Below are 15,152 nucleotides of genomic sequence, written 5' to 3' on the forward strand. Positions count from 1 at the left end.
AACTTAAAATATATGTGTAAATATATATAAAAAATATAAAGTCCATATATGTAGACTTAAAATGTCCAGAATAAGAAGGAATAAATAGTTCTAACATTACTGGAGAAGCAGTGAGAGTTAAATTTATATTACACTGTGATAAATTAAGAGTAACTGCCAAAAGGATAGGAATCCAACATGTACACAGAAGAAGAAAAAAAATTTATGATTAACAAGTTCATTGGGAGAAAAACTGGAATAGTGGAATAAATAAAAAATATTTCACTGATATATAAGAAAAGAGAAAAAAGTAAACATAAAACAAAGAATAAAATGGTAGCTATAAACCCAAATAAGATAACATTAAATGTAAATGGACTAAATACTCTAATGAGTTAAAACTCAATTCTATCCTGCCTACAAGAGACATTTTAAATTTAAGGACAAAAAGATTTAAAGTTAAGGATGGAAAAAGATACATCATACAAACATTAGCTGTAAGAAAGCTGTCTAAACTATAATAATAGCAGACAAAATTGACATTAAGAAAATAACGGTATGAAAGATAAAAACATTTCATGGTGACAAAGGATCCAGCCCCGAGGAAGAGATCACAATTTTGTGTTTAAAAAAAAAAAAAGATTTATTTATTTATTTATTTATTTGAGAGAGAGAATGAGTAGGAGGGAGGGAGACTCTGAAGCAGAGCCAAACATAGGGCTCCATCTCATGAGCCTGAGATCATGACGTGAGCTGAAACCAAGAGTCAGACATTTTACTGACTGCAGCTACCCAGGCACCCCAAGAGATCACAATTCTACATCCACACACACCCAATAATAAAGCAACAAAATACTGACAGCAAAAATAACAGAAAAGAGGAAATAGACAAAGGTACCTTCAGTGACAGACATCTCTCTCAAAATTAGATAGATTAAGCATATAAAAAAACAGGTAAGGATAAAGAAGTATAAATAACACAATTAAACTTAGATATAACTAATATAGAACATGCAATTAATGACAGTATTTTTTCAAATGTATATAAAATATTATCTAAATTAACCATATGTTGTATCATAAAGCAAGTATAAACAAAACTTCAAAAGTCTGAAATCTTTCAGACTATGTTCTCTATAAATATAGTGGAATTAAGTTAAAAACCAGTATCTAAAAATAACTGGAAAATCCTCCACTATTTGAAAGTTAAGTAATAAATTTTTAAAATAATCCATGAGTCAAAGAAGAAAACCCAATGGAAATGAGAAAACATTTTAAACTAATTAATAATAAAGATACATTTCAAATCTTGTTAGCAATCCTAAAATAATGTCAAAAAAGGACATCTGTAGATGTCAAAGGCATATTTATAAAAAAAGAAAGGCTGAAAAACAATGATCTAAACTCTTGTCTCAAGAAATTAGAAAAAGAGGAACTTAAACTCAAAGAAATAATAAAGAAGTCAATGAATTCAGAAATAAATGTATGGCAGGGAAAATTAACAAAGCTAAAAGTTGGCTTTTGAAAAGATACATAAAATTCATAAGCTAACAAGAAAAAAATGGGAAAAACAGAAATTAGCAGTATCATGAAAGAAAATGGAAAATTACTATAGATTTTTTAAACAACAAAAATATATGAAAAGGATATTTTAAAGATCTTAAGCATAAATGTGGTAATATACATGGAGAACTCACTGAAGACTGATTCTAGAAGAAACAGGAAATCTGAATTGTACAGTGTCTATTAAATAAATTGAATCTGTTACTTAAAGACTTCCCACAAAGACAATTAGCAGTTCAGATGTCTTCCCTGGTGAATTCTTTCAAAAGTTTAAGAAATAATCTAATGTTATACAAATTATTCTACTGAAGGATACTTCCCAACTTGCTTTATAAGGTCAGATAATCTTAATGACAAAACTAAACAAGGACACTGTAAGAAAGAACAATTACAGATAAACCTCTTCCGTGAACATACATACAAAAATCCCAAATGGAATATTAACTCATTGAATGCAAAGATACATAAAAAAGATGATATAGCACAACCAAGAGTTTTTATTCCAAAGTAGTTTAACCTTCAAAAGTCAACCAATATAATTCACTACATAAACAGAAAATAAGGAAGAGAAATTATGTTTACTTTGATAGACAAAAACATTTGATGGCAAACATCTACTTCATGGTAAAATATTTAATGTTTTCAGCAATCCTCTGGTCCTAGCCAGTGCAGGAACACAAGAAAACAATGGCATTATGTTTTAAACGAGATGACATAACCGTGTTCAAACTTTGAAAAAAAAAAAACTGCAGAAAATCTGTTAGAATTAATAAGTAAATATGGTAAGATTACTACATTATGAGACAAATATTTTAAAAGGTTGATTATATGCCTATATATCAGCAAAAAAGGAAATGTAAAAATTTAATCATCGGTTACAATATAAAAATATAAAAACTTTAAAAAGAGGTGTATATGTATATTCAAAACTATAAATACTTTTGAGAAAAAATTCAGAATATTTAAATACATGAAGGGTAATGTTCTTTTCCTTGACCTGAGTGCTAGTTACAATGTAGGGTCTTCTTTGCAAAAATTCACTGACCTGTATGCTTATGCTATGTGTACTCTCTGTATGCAGATTATAAATCAGTAATAATTTAAATGAAAAATGTGGAAGCAAAGTAAAGCTAAGAATAAAGCTAAATGCATTACTCTCATGTTTTATATATCCTTTATAAATCTGCTTGGCCACAGATTTAACACTAAAATTTCTAAAGCTGTGTAAAAAAGAAGTTGTCAGTTAACACATTTGTGTCCAGTAGATATAAATAAACCAACTGCCTAGAGATACAATCCTTGGCACTAAAATATTTCCCATAGCAATCTTCACAAAAAGATGACACTTCTTGACATAATAAACAACGTTCCTGACAGCAACTTCAAGACCTTTTGTGACTGCTTCTTCTGATCACTCACAATATAGGCTGATGGAAACTTACCAATGCACAATTGTGAAAAAGCAACTGTTGACAGGAGCTTGTGAAGCAATGCTGTCTACGTACCCAGCTGCTTTCTGATGATCTGGACCAACTCAGAGATATATCTTTTAAACTTGTAAGAATGAATATAAGAGTGGATAAGCTTCACATATTCCCCCTTGAATATCCTATCTTTCAACAGAGCTTCCGACATTTATCAATACACAGTGGAGTTAAGATAAGCAGTGAAGTTGAATGTGTGGAGGACAGCTATTCTCCCTAAGTTGAGTAAAAACCCATTCTAGCTAGGGGAAGAGATAATCACCTTCTCTGAATGCTGAGAAGGTTATCCAAGCCTAATAGCTGAAAAGATGATCATGCTACCTCCATCATGAATACCTACTATCAGGGCTCTAAACAATCCTTAGAAATAATACTGAACCTGCTCTAAAAGAATACAACTAAACATGTTAATCAGAGACCAAAACCAAAGTTCTGCCACACAGGGTATGACTAAAAGAGCTTTAGCCAAAAATACAATCACTGTGGCCAAGGTATGAACAGTCTCATGAGGCATACGCAAAGAAACAGTGACAAAGAAAGTAAAGTCACTGAATTCAAAGTTATTTAAAAGATAATACTGCCAATCATACTAACATTTTACATATCTGCAAGTTCACCCACAGAGTTCAAACATAGGAATAGACTTTTTTTTTTTCTGATTATTCATCAACTATAATGTTAAGCTCAGAGTGCTAATGCTCATTTATTCAACTGAGGCCTCTGGTTGCCTTTTTATTTTAACACATGATAAATTTACTTATCTGCTTTCCTAGTTCACAGCCAATTGTAATAAACAAGTGAGGATAGGAAGCACAGAGGAAACAGCTGCTGGAAATAGGTAGAGTTATAAGAAATAACAGATAACTTGGTAGGAAGCAATAGCAAAATGCAAAGGCACACAAAAAAATTCAAACACAATCTCCTGGGACCACGTAGCAAAAAGCTCTATGCATCTCAAGAGTCCTCAAGGGGAGCCACAGCACCAGGGCATATTCACAGAAACAGATTTAGAGTAAAATCCTCAAAAAAGATTATATTATTCTTTAGAGAATCTTTTAAAGAAGGTAGGGAAACATGTAATCCATTTTTAAAAGTAGTTCACCCAAAATGTTTTAAGTAGTATTATTTATTGTACCTTAACTGTGAACACTTAAATTATAAGCTTCATTTATACAGAAGATTGCACTCCACAACTAATGCTGAGTAGAGAAAGCACTGTATCTGATGGGAGGATTTTAAGCTTAACTCAAACATTTATAACATAGAGAAATATGAGCACCTCATTCCCTGACTACACTGGAAAACATAAGGCCCTACTGTTACTTGAAATAACATTCAAATTATGAAATAATATCTTTACCCACACAAAACCAAGAATAACTATGTAAAGCCTATTAGAAGTACTTTAATTTTGAAAACCATCATTTGTCTCCACTCATCACTCTTTCTCCTGAAATGGCTGTTAATCCTTTCCAGCCACAAAACAAGATTATGACTATGTGAGTAGTTTCTCTTAAGGTATTGATGAAAAGTTTAGCAAATATTATTCTAAAATCTGTTATGCAGTATATAGTTAAAATCTATAAACTGTATACATATATACAGTACTGTAAACGTTCTTTTAAAACAATGTTAACCCTCAGAAAGAGAATTTCTATTTTAATTGTCTTTGTCAACAAAAGTAAAAATCAAAGGAATATGTAAGTTTTTCAATAAAACATGAAGCTTAAAAAATGACAGAAAAAATGGGATCCCTGGGTGGCGCAGCAGTTTAGCACCTGCCTTTGGCCCAGGGCGCGATCCTGGAGACCCTGGATCGAGTCCCACGTTGGGCTCCCAGTGCATGGAGCCTGCTTCTCCCTCTGCCTATGTCTCTGCCTCTCTCTCTCTCTCTCTCTCTCTCTCTCTGTGACTATCATAAATAAATAAAAATTGAAAAAAAAATGACAGAAAAAATGACTAATGTACCTGATTTTTTATGGATGAAAAATAGAGGTTAACAAAAAGCCTGCAGGACTTTAAAAAATTAATTTTCAAACTTCTTAATGTAAAGAACATGCAGGGAAAATACTAGTCGGTACACAGAGCCAAAATCAGTCTATGAATATTTTGGAGTTGAGTGTGGAATATTTAGAGGCCTCAAATGACCTACTTTCTTTCTACCACAATCCGTAAAAAAGCATGATAAAATAATACCAAGTACCATACAAGCATTTTTAAGGCTACCATACATAAATGGTCAATAGAACAAAAACAAGAGATAAAATAATTATATACATAATCACAATGAATCAAAATTCAATTCAATTCACATCCTGACTATCTTACCTAATAGAGCACCCACTTTGAAACTTTGACACCATAACAATACTGTTCTTGTACAAGGCTTTAAATGTAAAAAAAAAAATTTTTTTAATGTAAAAAAATTGTGTAATTATATAACAAGACTTTAAAACTAAGCTGAGAATATGTTGTTAAGGGGTAAGGAAAAACATTATTGTATAAACATTATAGATACAGAATGATACGTGGTGGGAGGAGAATTTTTGTTTTGATTTGCTTTGGTAAACTGTTCACAAGTTTTCTAGAACATCAGTAGAGAAACATAAAATGGAACATAGTCCAGAATGTTTCTGCTTAGAGAGAAAAATGCACATACTCATCTAGCTACCATTAAACATATATCTACCATTACCCTGTCATATTTGGAGAAATTCTAAGAAAGTGTCAACACATTTTATTTGAAGTCTATTATTAGTTTTAAGGGTGTTATTGAAGGTTACTAAAAATTTAGGCCAAGATGATTTTACAGATGTGAAAACTAGATGAGGTGTTTGTGTGGCTTGTTAAAGGATATACAACCAGTTAATGACAGAGTAAACTTAGAACTCAAACTCTAAACCAATTTCTTTCCAACTTAAATATCAAATCACCTCTAATTTGATATATAAAAATTTAAAAATGAATTCGTTAAGAGACAAGGGTGAGATACCACAATTTGGTAACTCTGAAAGGCAAAGAAACATAAATGCATAAATATTGATTTGTTTAAGCAGGGCTACTTTAAACACACAAATGGCCTAGAATGACTTTTTTCCAAAAAGTAAAAGCCTTTTAGACAAAGCCTAAGAAACAGATCCCATTACTACTGAGATGGATGATAATTTATGTAAACCATCAACTCTTCATACATGAAGAACAGCCTTAGTAGTAAGTCCACACAAATACATACACAAATTGAAATCTAAGCCAGAAATCGAAATTTACTTTAGCTACAATACAAAATTTATGTGTAAACTAAGGTCAGTACTTACATTCATTCTGCAATAGAAACCAATAATTATGCAAATAAGATGAATGAGAATACAGTGAGCTTAGACAGCTGTCCACACCAATCAGTGTGATTTGACTGAAATTTCTTAAACATAACTTAAAATGTTATTTAAATAAGGTTGAGATACAAGTCCTTTCTTCTGGCCTGCCTCTGATGAGGAAGCAGATGAACATCAAGTAACCTAAAATCATCCTGGACAAAAATGGAGAAGGAGAAGAAAGACTACCCATTACTGAATTTATTCATTCAATAAATATTAACTGAACATAAGATGCTATAGTGTGAATAATTTTTTTTTTAAAGACAATCGCAAAAAGCTGCCCTGCAAAGTTTAACTGAGGGAGCTTTAATGAAATGCATTACTCCAAGAAGCATGGTTGGAGCCTGCCTGAGATGATCGTCTTTTAAAAAAAAACAATAATTTTTTTATATATATATAAAATAAAATAAATTAGCCTTGCTTACTGTTCTATTTTCCTAACTAAAAAAAAAAAAAAATTCCTGGATCAAAAAAATTTAATACCTGTCTTCCTCAAAAAGTTGCATCCTCGACAGCACAAATGGTAAATTAAACCAAGGTCACATTATTTTACTGTTTATAGGTCCAAGTGCCATACAGTTGGTGAGACAGGTCTTCCTGCTATTTAGACAAACATCTGTAATAGTCCAAGTTAAAAAAAAAGAAAAAAAGAAAAGAAAAACTCGCTCAAAGTTACTGAATATAAGTCCTAATAGAAGTATCTGTATGCTACCTCAGATGCTAGGCACACTTTTAAACAAGAAGAAATGCAGAGAACCTGAAAAGGAGGAAAAGGTGTCATCACTCTTTAATTCCTGGAAGATTATCGATGGTTGCTGCCGAGATGTTTGGTGAAAAATCAGTTATTTCTGAACACAGATGCGCATAATTATTCCTTTTATGTTTCCATATTATTGTAGTGTAAAGGAATATTACACTCATAATTAGAAAACCTTTGAGGGAAGGCAAGACGTGGAATAAATCAGTGGCACGAAGACTAGGGGTCCTCCACAAGTCCCGCTCTCGGGAACAACTGCAGAAACTGCACTAGCACCGCAATTTAAAAGTGGAGAGAACACACACACACACACACACACACACGCGGGGCAGGCTGGTAGTAGACGTTCAATACTGGTGCAATGGAATAACTGAATATTCGCGTACAGAAGCCAAAACAATAAGAGGACGCATTCCGACTTGGGGGCAACACGGGAGACAACCACACTAACGACGACTTTACCAAAAGCTGGCTGACAGCTCGACGGGCGCGCAGTGGAGGAGCCGGTCCGTCCTGCCCTCCTCCCTTCCTCGGACACTAGAAGGCACGCTCAGAACCAAGCCCCCCCCCGCCCCGCCCCGCGCCGCCCCGCGCCTCACCCTCCCGGGGTTCCAGCGCCGAAACTGACGGAAAGTGGGCGGCCTGGAGGCCCCGGCCCCGGCCCCGGCCCCGGCCTCGGCCCCGGCTCCGGCCCCGGCCCCGGCCCCTCTCCGGGCGCCGGCGCCCGCGGACACGCCCGAGCGGCAGACGCTCCGGCCGCAGCCCGCCCGCGCGCTCGCCCCAAGCCCTGGGCGCCGCCCCCCCTCGCCGCGGGCCGCGGGCCGCGCCGTACCTGCACACGGTGATGAGGTTCCTCCTCTCCACCGCAGCATTGCGGGCGCTCAGGCTCTTCTTGCCGCCGCCGCCGCCGCCGCCCCCGCCGCGGCTCCCGCTCAGGCCCCCCAGGCTCCGGGTGGCCATGGCGGGCTGACCCCCGCGCCCCTTTTGTCTGCCGCGACCCCTCCCGCCCCCCTACACCCGCTCCCCAAGGCTCTTGCTCGCTTTGCGACCGTGGGGGCCCTGAGAGGGGCGGGGGCCGGGGGGCAGGAGCGAGGACCGACCGAGGGTGCGGGAGACCGCGCGGGAACTCGTACCCGGGCGCCGGCGGCTGGCGCTCCGCACCCAAGCGCCGCACGCGCGCACACACACGGGGACACACACTCACGGACACTCACGCGCACACACGCACGCACCTCCCCCGCCCTCGCGCGCGCCGCCGGCCGCCGGGCTGCGCGTGCCGGGCGGCCCCGGGCGCTCCCCGGCTTCCCGAGGGACCTCGGCGGCAGCACGCGCGCGCGCCCGCCGGCCCGCACGCCCCGCCACCCGCCTTCGGCCGCCCGCGCGCCCCAGCGGCGACTGCTGCGGGGAGGCCGCGGGCGTCTGGCGCGCGCGGCCCCGCCCCCCCGCCCCTCCGCGGCCGAGGCTGTGCACCTGCAGCCAATCGCGGCGCGCGAGGGGCGGGGCGGGCCGCGCGGCTCCTGAGGTTCACGTGCTCGAGCGCCGCCCCGGCGCGTGGGCAGCTGTCAGGACGCCGGGCTCGCGCTCGCAGCCCGCGTACCGCAGGCGGCCGGCACGCCGCGGAGCTGCGCTGCGCTCTGCGCGGGGATTGTGGGATGCGGGGCGCCGGAGGGCCCCGGGGGGGACGCGGCTCGTACCGGGAGCGCAGCTTTAACCCGTCGGGATCTTCAGCTTGGGCGGCTGATCTTTTTCACGCCGGAAGCCCTATTCTCAGGTCCTCCGCCCCGGAAAATGCAGCCGCCCGGCGCGGCGCTCGCAGCAGCCCCAGCACTTGCAGTCAACCCGGGAAAGGAGCAGGGTTCCTTTTGTCCTAACTCCCTCCGCTGGCCTGGAAAACAGCCACAAATAGCGGAGGGGGTGGGGGGAGGGAAAATGCCTGTAGAATATCCGTCTTGGGCGTCTGAAGGTGGGGTTTCTTGTCCGTCCACGCCACGTCGCTCCTACCCCAGCCCCGAGCACGTCCTGCAGGCGGGACTGACAGCCCACGTGAGAACGAGCGCCGTGCTGATGTGCACCCTTCTCCCAGCCTGGGCGGTGACCCCGGCTTTGGGTGAGGAACAGGGGGTCTAGGGATAGTTTGAGCCTTGGCTCCCCTGGGCTGCTCCCGGAAAATAGTGCCGCCCTAGTAGCGCCCACTTTGCCAAGCTTCTGCACCCTCTGGCCTGACCAGCATGAACGTCGTAGCCTTTGTCGCATTCTCCCGCACTCACCGAAGTGGCCGTCCATCTCCCCTGGGTCGATATGCTCAGATTTCAGAGTGAAATCCGTAACTACGGTCCCTGTCCCTAGCGCGGTGCCCTGCTTACAACAGGTTCTTAATAATTGTTCGTCAACAGTAACTTGAGGTTACATCTGGCATGATCTTACTGAAATGTTACGATTTTGGTGGCTCCAAAATCCATATAAATTCCACCTCTGGTTTGGAAGTTTCTGCCAAAGATTGTTATAAAACATATGGTTTAGTACAGATATCCCTGTACTTCATGTATATCATACAAAGGAGGGACTATTACTCTATCTTGAACGCTTTAAAAACAGAGTTTTGTATAATAAAGCTGTGGATTACTAATATTTGAGTTTGGAAAATTTTTTAAGTCTCAAGATCATTAAGGCAAAGAGCGCTTTCTGCGACTAAGTCTAATCATAGTAGAGAAGAAGATCTGTGAAGGAAAGAAATACGTTAACTTACTGCGATAAACATTCACATATATTTAGAGAAAATAACAGACTTCAAACTTCGTGTTTCACAATAATAAGAGCAAGAGAGCTTTCTACTTCAGTGCACTTGTTCCCAAACGTTTCTTGTCTATGGTAACATGGAAGCTTTTAAAGAGATTTGCCATTCTAGAAGCTCCGATTTAGCTTGTTTGCTCTTGCTACACCAACAGTTTCAATTCAGAAGTAGCCGTCAGGAAACAGATGCACTAGCTATGCAGGCAGTGTCTGCGAAGTATTTGCATTGGCAATGACAAATTCTGCTCAAGTTGAAATTTTTCGTGTGTTTTTTTTTAAAGATGTATTTATTTATGATAGACAGAGAGAGAGAGAGAGAGAGAGAGAGAGGCAGAGACACAGGAGGAGGGAGCAGCAGGCTCCATGCCGGGAGCCTGACGTGGGACTCGATCCCGGGACTCCAGGATCGCGCCCTGGGCCAAAGGCAGGCGCTAAACCGCTGCGCCATCCAGGGATCCCTTTTTTTGTGGTTTAAACACAGATGAAAACTGCATAAGGAAAGGAATGGAAAGCCATCCATTACCAAGAAAATTCCTATGCTGATTTGTCCCCTGTAAGGAAGAAGACACACACACATCCTTAACATTTATCAAGAAGACAAAACCTAGTGCTCGTGTCAAATGAGCAGAGCACAGAAGAGTGAAGTGTCATTATTCTCAAGATTGGCTTTCTAGCCTCAAGTACATTTTCAGGTTGTTTGTAGTATAAATTTATATTTACAGCTGAAAACTTAGTAAAACCCCATCTTACACGATTAGGTAATAAAGTTTTTTCAAATGCTACTTTTCGGGGGGATTCAGTTGACATAGGTACTTGCCGAAAAAGATTTCTTGTCAGGAAAGACCTTTCTTTTTGGTATGTACAGCGAGTCATTAAACTGCCACATGGGGGCCATATTTGATAACACTTTTTCTTAATTATCCAGAGCAATATGTCCAAAGTCTCCTTCTTTCTCTAGATGACAAGTCTGGAAATAATCAATTATATCTACTACAAAGTATAATACTATTATAAAGCCGCATGAGTTTTCACACAACTTTTTCAACTATTTTTAGGCACCAGTTGCAGCTCTTTATTTCAATTATCCGAGCATTTGAACAAAGATTACTCAGAGATGTAAAAAGACTCCCAATAAAAATAATGGAAATAGTTGATGCCTAATTTAAAATATAAGAATGCTGTAGAACCGAATGGGCAGACCATACTTATTCACCATTTTCCCAACTTCCTCTTTCTCTTCATCAAGGAAAACGATATTACAACTGTAACATATCCTCAAATCTAAATACCCTCAGATCTAAATGCTGTAAGCGACAAAGATTATAAAACCATTGTTTATTTTCATCTCAAAGAAGTGGACTTTCTAAGCATGCCCAAACACAGGAGCCACACAGAAAAGATGGGTAAATTTGAAGACACAGAATTTTTTAAAACTCCACAAAGCGAGCGAAGGGGATGTGAAGACAGAAGCAGAAGTTAGAGAGGAGAGAAGACACCAGACTGCCGGCTTTGAAAATGAAGGAAGAGGGCCAGGAGCCAAGGACCACTAGGGGCCCGTGGAAGCTGCAAAAGCAGCCCTCACAAATGCACTGAGTATTAGTGGAGACCAGTGGGCCCAATCAGGCATGGAAGCAAGAACACAGAAAAAATCTACAGGGACAGCCCGAGGACATGGACTCTATGCTGCTAGCTCACTCGTGGGGCCACCTCAGCTATGCAGGGAGGATCAGCTACTTTTCATTGTCATAAAGCCTTGATATCGATGGGGGCACAGTTCGAGGCCGGAGCATGTTGAGGGGATGAGAGGCCATCCTAGAGTAGAAGATAGGGGATCAAAAAACTTAAAGTCCTTTGGCAGAATGAGCCAAAGGCAGACCAGGTTTTTCCTTCTCAGAAAACATCAGAGGAAAGGCCCGACAGGAAGATAATAACTACCACCGTTGTCTCAGGGTTTCCACATCCTGCCTAGGACCTTCTGCAAGAAAGCGAAGACTACTTTCACACATGGCTTGTGAGACTCAGTCTCTTCCTTCTGTGGTCTTTGTACTGTTTTCATTTGCCTCACACACCAGTCCTCAAAAAAATTTATTGAATGAACAAAATAAATGAGCAAACGACAAAGTGAATAGACAAGTTAAAAAGAACCAAATGTTGTCATAAATATCACCATTTTTCTTAGCGTGGAGGTGCAGAGCTGGCAGGGAGATGGAGATTGGAAAGCATCCCTTTTTCTTTTAATCTCCCTAGGAAGGTCCTGAATAAACATATATCCCTCCCTGCAGGCAGACATACTGGCAGGTGTCTTTGGGCCCAGAATAGAAAGGTGGGGCAGAGCTCTGTTGCTGCTGCTGTAATTGGCATGCAGGCAAGTGCTCCCAGCTCCTGTCCCAGCACATTAGAGATCTGAGGGGGTGGGTGCTAATAACCGATAATCAGCATTGCATTTGCCAACAGCCAAAAGAAAAATGAACCTTTAATTGAGCGAGATTTGGCATCAATCAGTGATGTGACTTTAGTCAGGCAAAACCGACAGATTACTGAGTCAGACGTCCAACTGTGAGAATTGTTCTCTACTGGGGTGAAGAATGCAAAAATGTGGATAAATGGCATTTCTTACCAACCCAGGACCATAACTCACTGTGAAAAAAAGTAGTCTATATTTGCTTTCAAAATTTTTTGGGTTCCTTTTTAAAGTCATGTTTTAGCAGAGTTTAATTTCTTTTGTAACTCCAAGCTTCTACACAGAAGTGTTTTATTATATTCTGATGATAGGATGATGTAGGAGGGGTCTGCAATCAGCTCTGAACTATGAACCTTCCAAACTGAGTGGCCAGGGCTCGCCTCCGGGACAAGACCCCCACATCAAAGGAAACCACTGGGATTAGAATCAAAACTGCACAGGACTGGTGCTTTCGACTGACAGCTGGCTCACAAAAACAGGTACTGCAGACAAGTGCCAATGACCCTGCCTCCTAGCAGCTTCAGGCAACCAGGCTGGTTCTCTCTTGCTCTGGGATATTACTTCCTTGGCCTATCTGGACACAGTTCTGCAGCTCAACACTTGTCACTTTTTCACAGTTTTGTATTCACCGTCCAGGGTTCATCATAATTTCAATTAGTCCTAGGTCTGCCCTCTGGAGTTATAAAGAAGTCTCCTCCCTCTTTCATATGATGGGTTTCAAATATTTGGCAACAGCCACCACAGACTATCTAAAAGAATCTCTCAGGCCAAACATCTCTAGTTTCTTCAAAATCTCCTTCTGGAATATGGCTTCCAGTACCCTCAGTCCTGGCCCCCTGCCCTTAGGCTTATTGCATTTCTATTCGTGGAAGAAAGAAATGAAGAAAGAAAAGAAAAAGAAAAAGAAAAGAAAAAAAAAAGCCAATCCTGGATTCAAAAAGCTTATATTCAAATTCTGGAAGCTCCATCTCCTGGCTAGTCTACCATCCTCCTCTGGGCCTCAGTTTTCTCATCTGTAGTATGGGGATAATGTTACATTATAGATTTATATTGAAGATAAGTGAGATAATAAATGTAGCCACTTTGAGAACTCTAGAGCATGGACAAAGTATACATCAATGTTTGGGCACAATTTCTCAAAGTTGTAGTATCACTGGTACCCCAACTTGCATTTCTAGAAAGAGATCATTCGAGATGTGATCTGTTGTAAAGAGGATGTGGTGGGGCCATCTTCTCAGTTATTCTAGTCTCTAGGTTATTCTTAATACAGTTCAAGTTTCATGAACTGGGTGGACATATCACATTGTTGGTACTCATTGAGCTGGCAGTAAGCTAAGTAAGAGCCACTCCACTGACTCTAGGTTTCTTAATTGTCTCAGACAAGGTCATAACAATGTTACACAGAACTTTGATGAAGAGAGCTGCTCCCCAAATAGAGGATCTCTTGTGCTAAATTAGACCAGTCTGGCATTCTTTCCCCAACTTAACCCTAGGAAATTTTTTTCTCGGGAGGGGATGTACAGAAATTTCTGCACCTTTCTCATTTGAAAAGATTTTTAAAAGATTCACGAGGCAGGTTTCTCCATAAACAAAACAAAAGAAAAATGAAAGACTGAGAAAACATACTTGAAAACGAACATTTCCTTTATATACACAGTACTCCCACAGATCAGTAAGCACTGTTTCAGTGGCACGAGGAAGGTGGAAACCAAACAAAGCAAAGCAGGAGAGAACGGGGTGGGGGTGGGGGGGAGTGGCATAGGGGGATATTAAATAGAGGGATGTTGGTATTTTAACCCTATTGTTGTGTTGTTGCTTTTCACTAAAGTGACTTGAGTACATTTTAAAGCTGACAGAATGAATCCACTAGGAAAGAAAGGTTAGTAAAACAAGAGAGCGAAAAAGTGATCAGAAAAGAGAATGCAAAAAAGCAATGGGATCCAAGGCACAGACGGATAGACTGAGCTTTGGTTAAAGGCACCAATTCCAGTTGTCACCACAGGAAAGAATGAGAATGTTGGTGCTGATGTAAATAGTTTTGAACTTTTCTTGTTAGAAAGTCCAGGAAGTTCCCACCTGACAACTTCTACATTATCTGCAAAATGAAAGACATCACCAGTTGAAAAATTGCAAAAGTCCTTCTAATTGTGAGTAGTAGAATAAGTTGGCTAATGATATTTAAGACTCCTGGTCAGTGTTTGAGGACCCATTTGAGTGTGATGATGGTGAACTCACATTGAGTCATGTGATTTTCTTTGGTATTGTTGTTGTCTTAGACATCTTAGGCTGCCATAATGAAATACCATAGTCTTGGTGGCTTTAAATGGTAGAGATTTATTTTCTCAGAGTTCCAGGCTGGGAAGTCCAAAATCACAGGGCCAGCCAATTTAGTTCCTGGTGAGAACTCTCTTTCTGGCTTGTAGATGGCTTCCTTTGTATTCACATGATCTCTTCTTTGTGTGCAAAGGATGGGGTTCGGGGTGGAAGAGAGAGAGCAAACTCTCTTGTGTCTTTTCTGGGAAGGGCACTAATCCCATCATCTGTGCATGCCCTAATGAGCTCATCTAACCCTAATTACTCCCCATAGGCTCCACCTCCAAATATTATCTCATTGAGGGTGAGGGCTTCAATGTATGGATTGGGGTTGGGGAGGAACACAAGCATTCAGTCCAGAACAGTTAGAATGCTGACATGCAGTTAATAAGGAAGATGTAGATTTCCAGAAAGACTGAGATTTTATGGGA

General features: G+C 40.7%; 2 protein-coding genes across 14 annotated transcripts in view; one reads left to right on the forward strand and one right to left on the reverse strand.

Moving 5' to 3' along the window:
* Positions 1 to 8,146, reverse strand: part of RUNDC3B (RUN domain containing 3B) — a 147,362-nt gene extending 139,216 nt beyond the window's left edge. For 9 of the 13 annotated variants that reach the window (XM_077857113.1, XM_077857108.1, XM_077857106.1 and 6 more), the window contains exon 1: positions 7,990 to 8,143. In XM_077857113.1, the coding sequence (XP_077713239.1) occupies positions 7,990 to 8,117 (128 nt within the window). In that variant the 5' untranslated portion in view covers positions 8,118 to 8,143. Of the gene's footprint in view, positions 1 to 7,989 lie in introns of all 13 variants that reach the window. The other 4 variants (XM_077857112.1, XM_077857105.1, XR_013357034.1 and 1 more) reach the window with 3 other exon arrangements.
* The window catches only part of ABCB1 (ATP binding cassette subfamily B member 1), a 206,545-nt gene that overhangs the window by 59,063 nt on the left and 132,330 nt on the right, over positions 1 to 15,152 (forward strand). The window lies entirely within an intron of this gene.

The sequence above is a fragment of the Canis aureus genome, chromosome 18, assembly GCF_053574225.1.
Source record: "Canis aureus isolate CA01 chromosome 18, VMU_Caureus_v.1.0, whole genome shotgun sequence".
Classification (NCBI taxonomy): domain Eukaryota; kingdom Metazoa; phylum Chordata; class Mammalia; order Carnivora; family Canidae; genus Canis; species Canis aureus.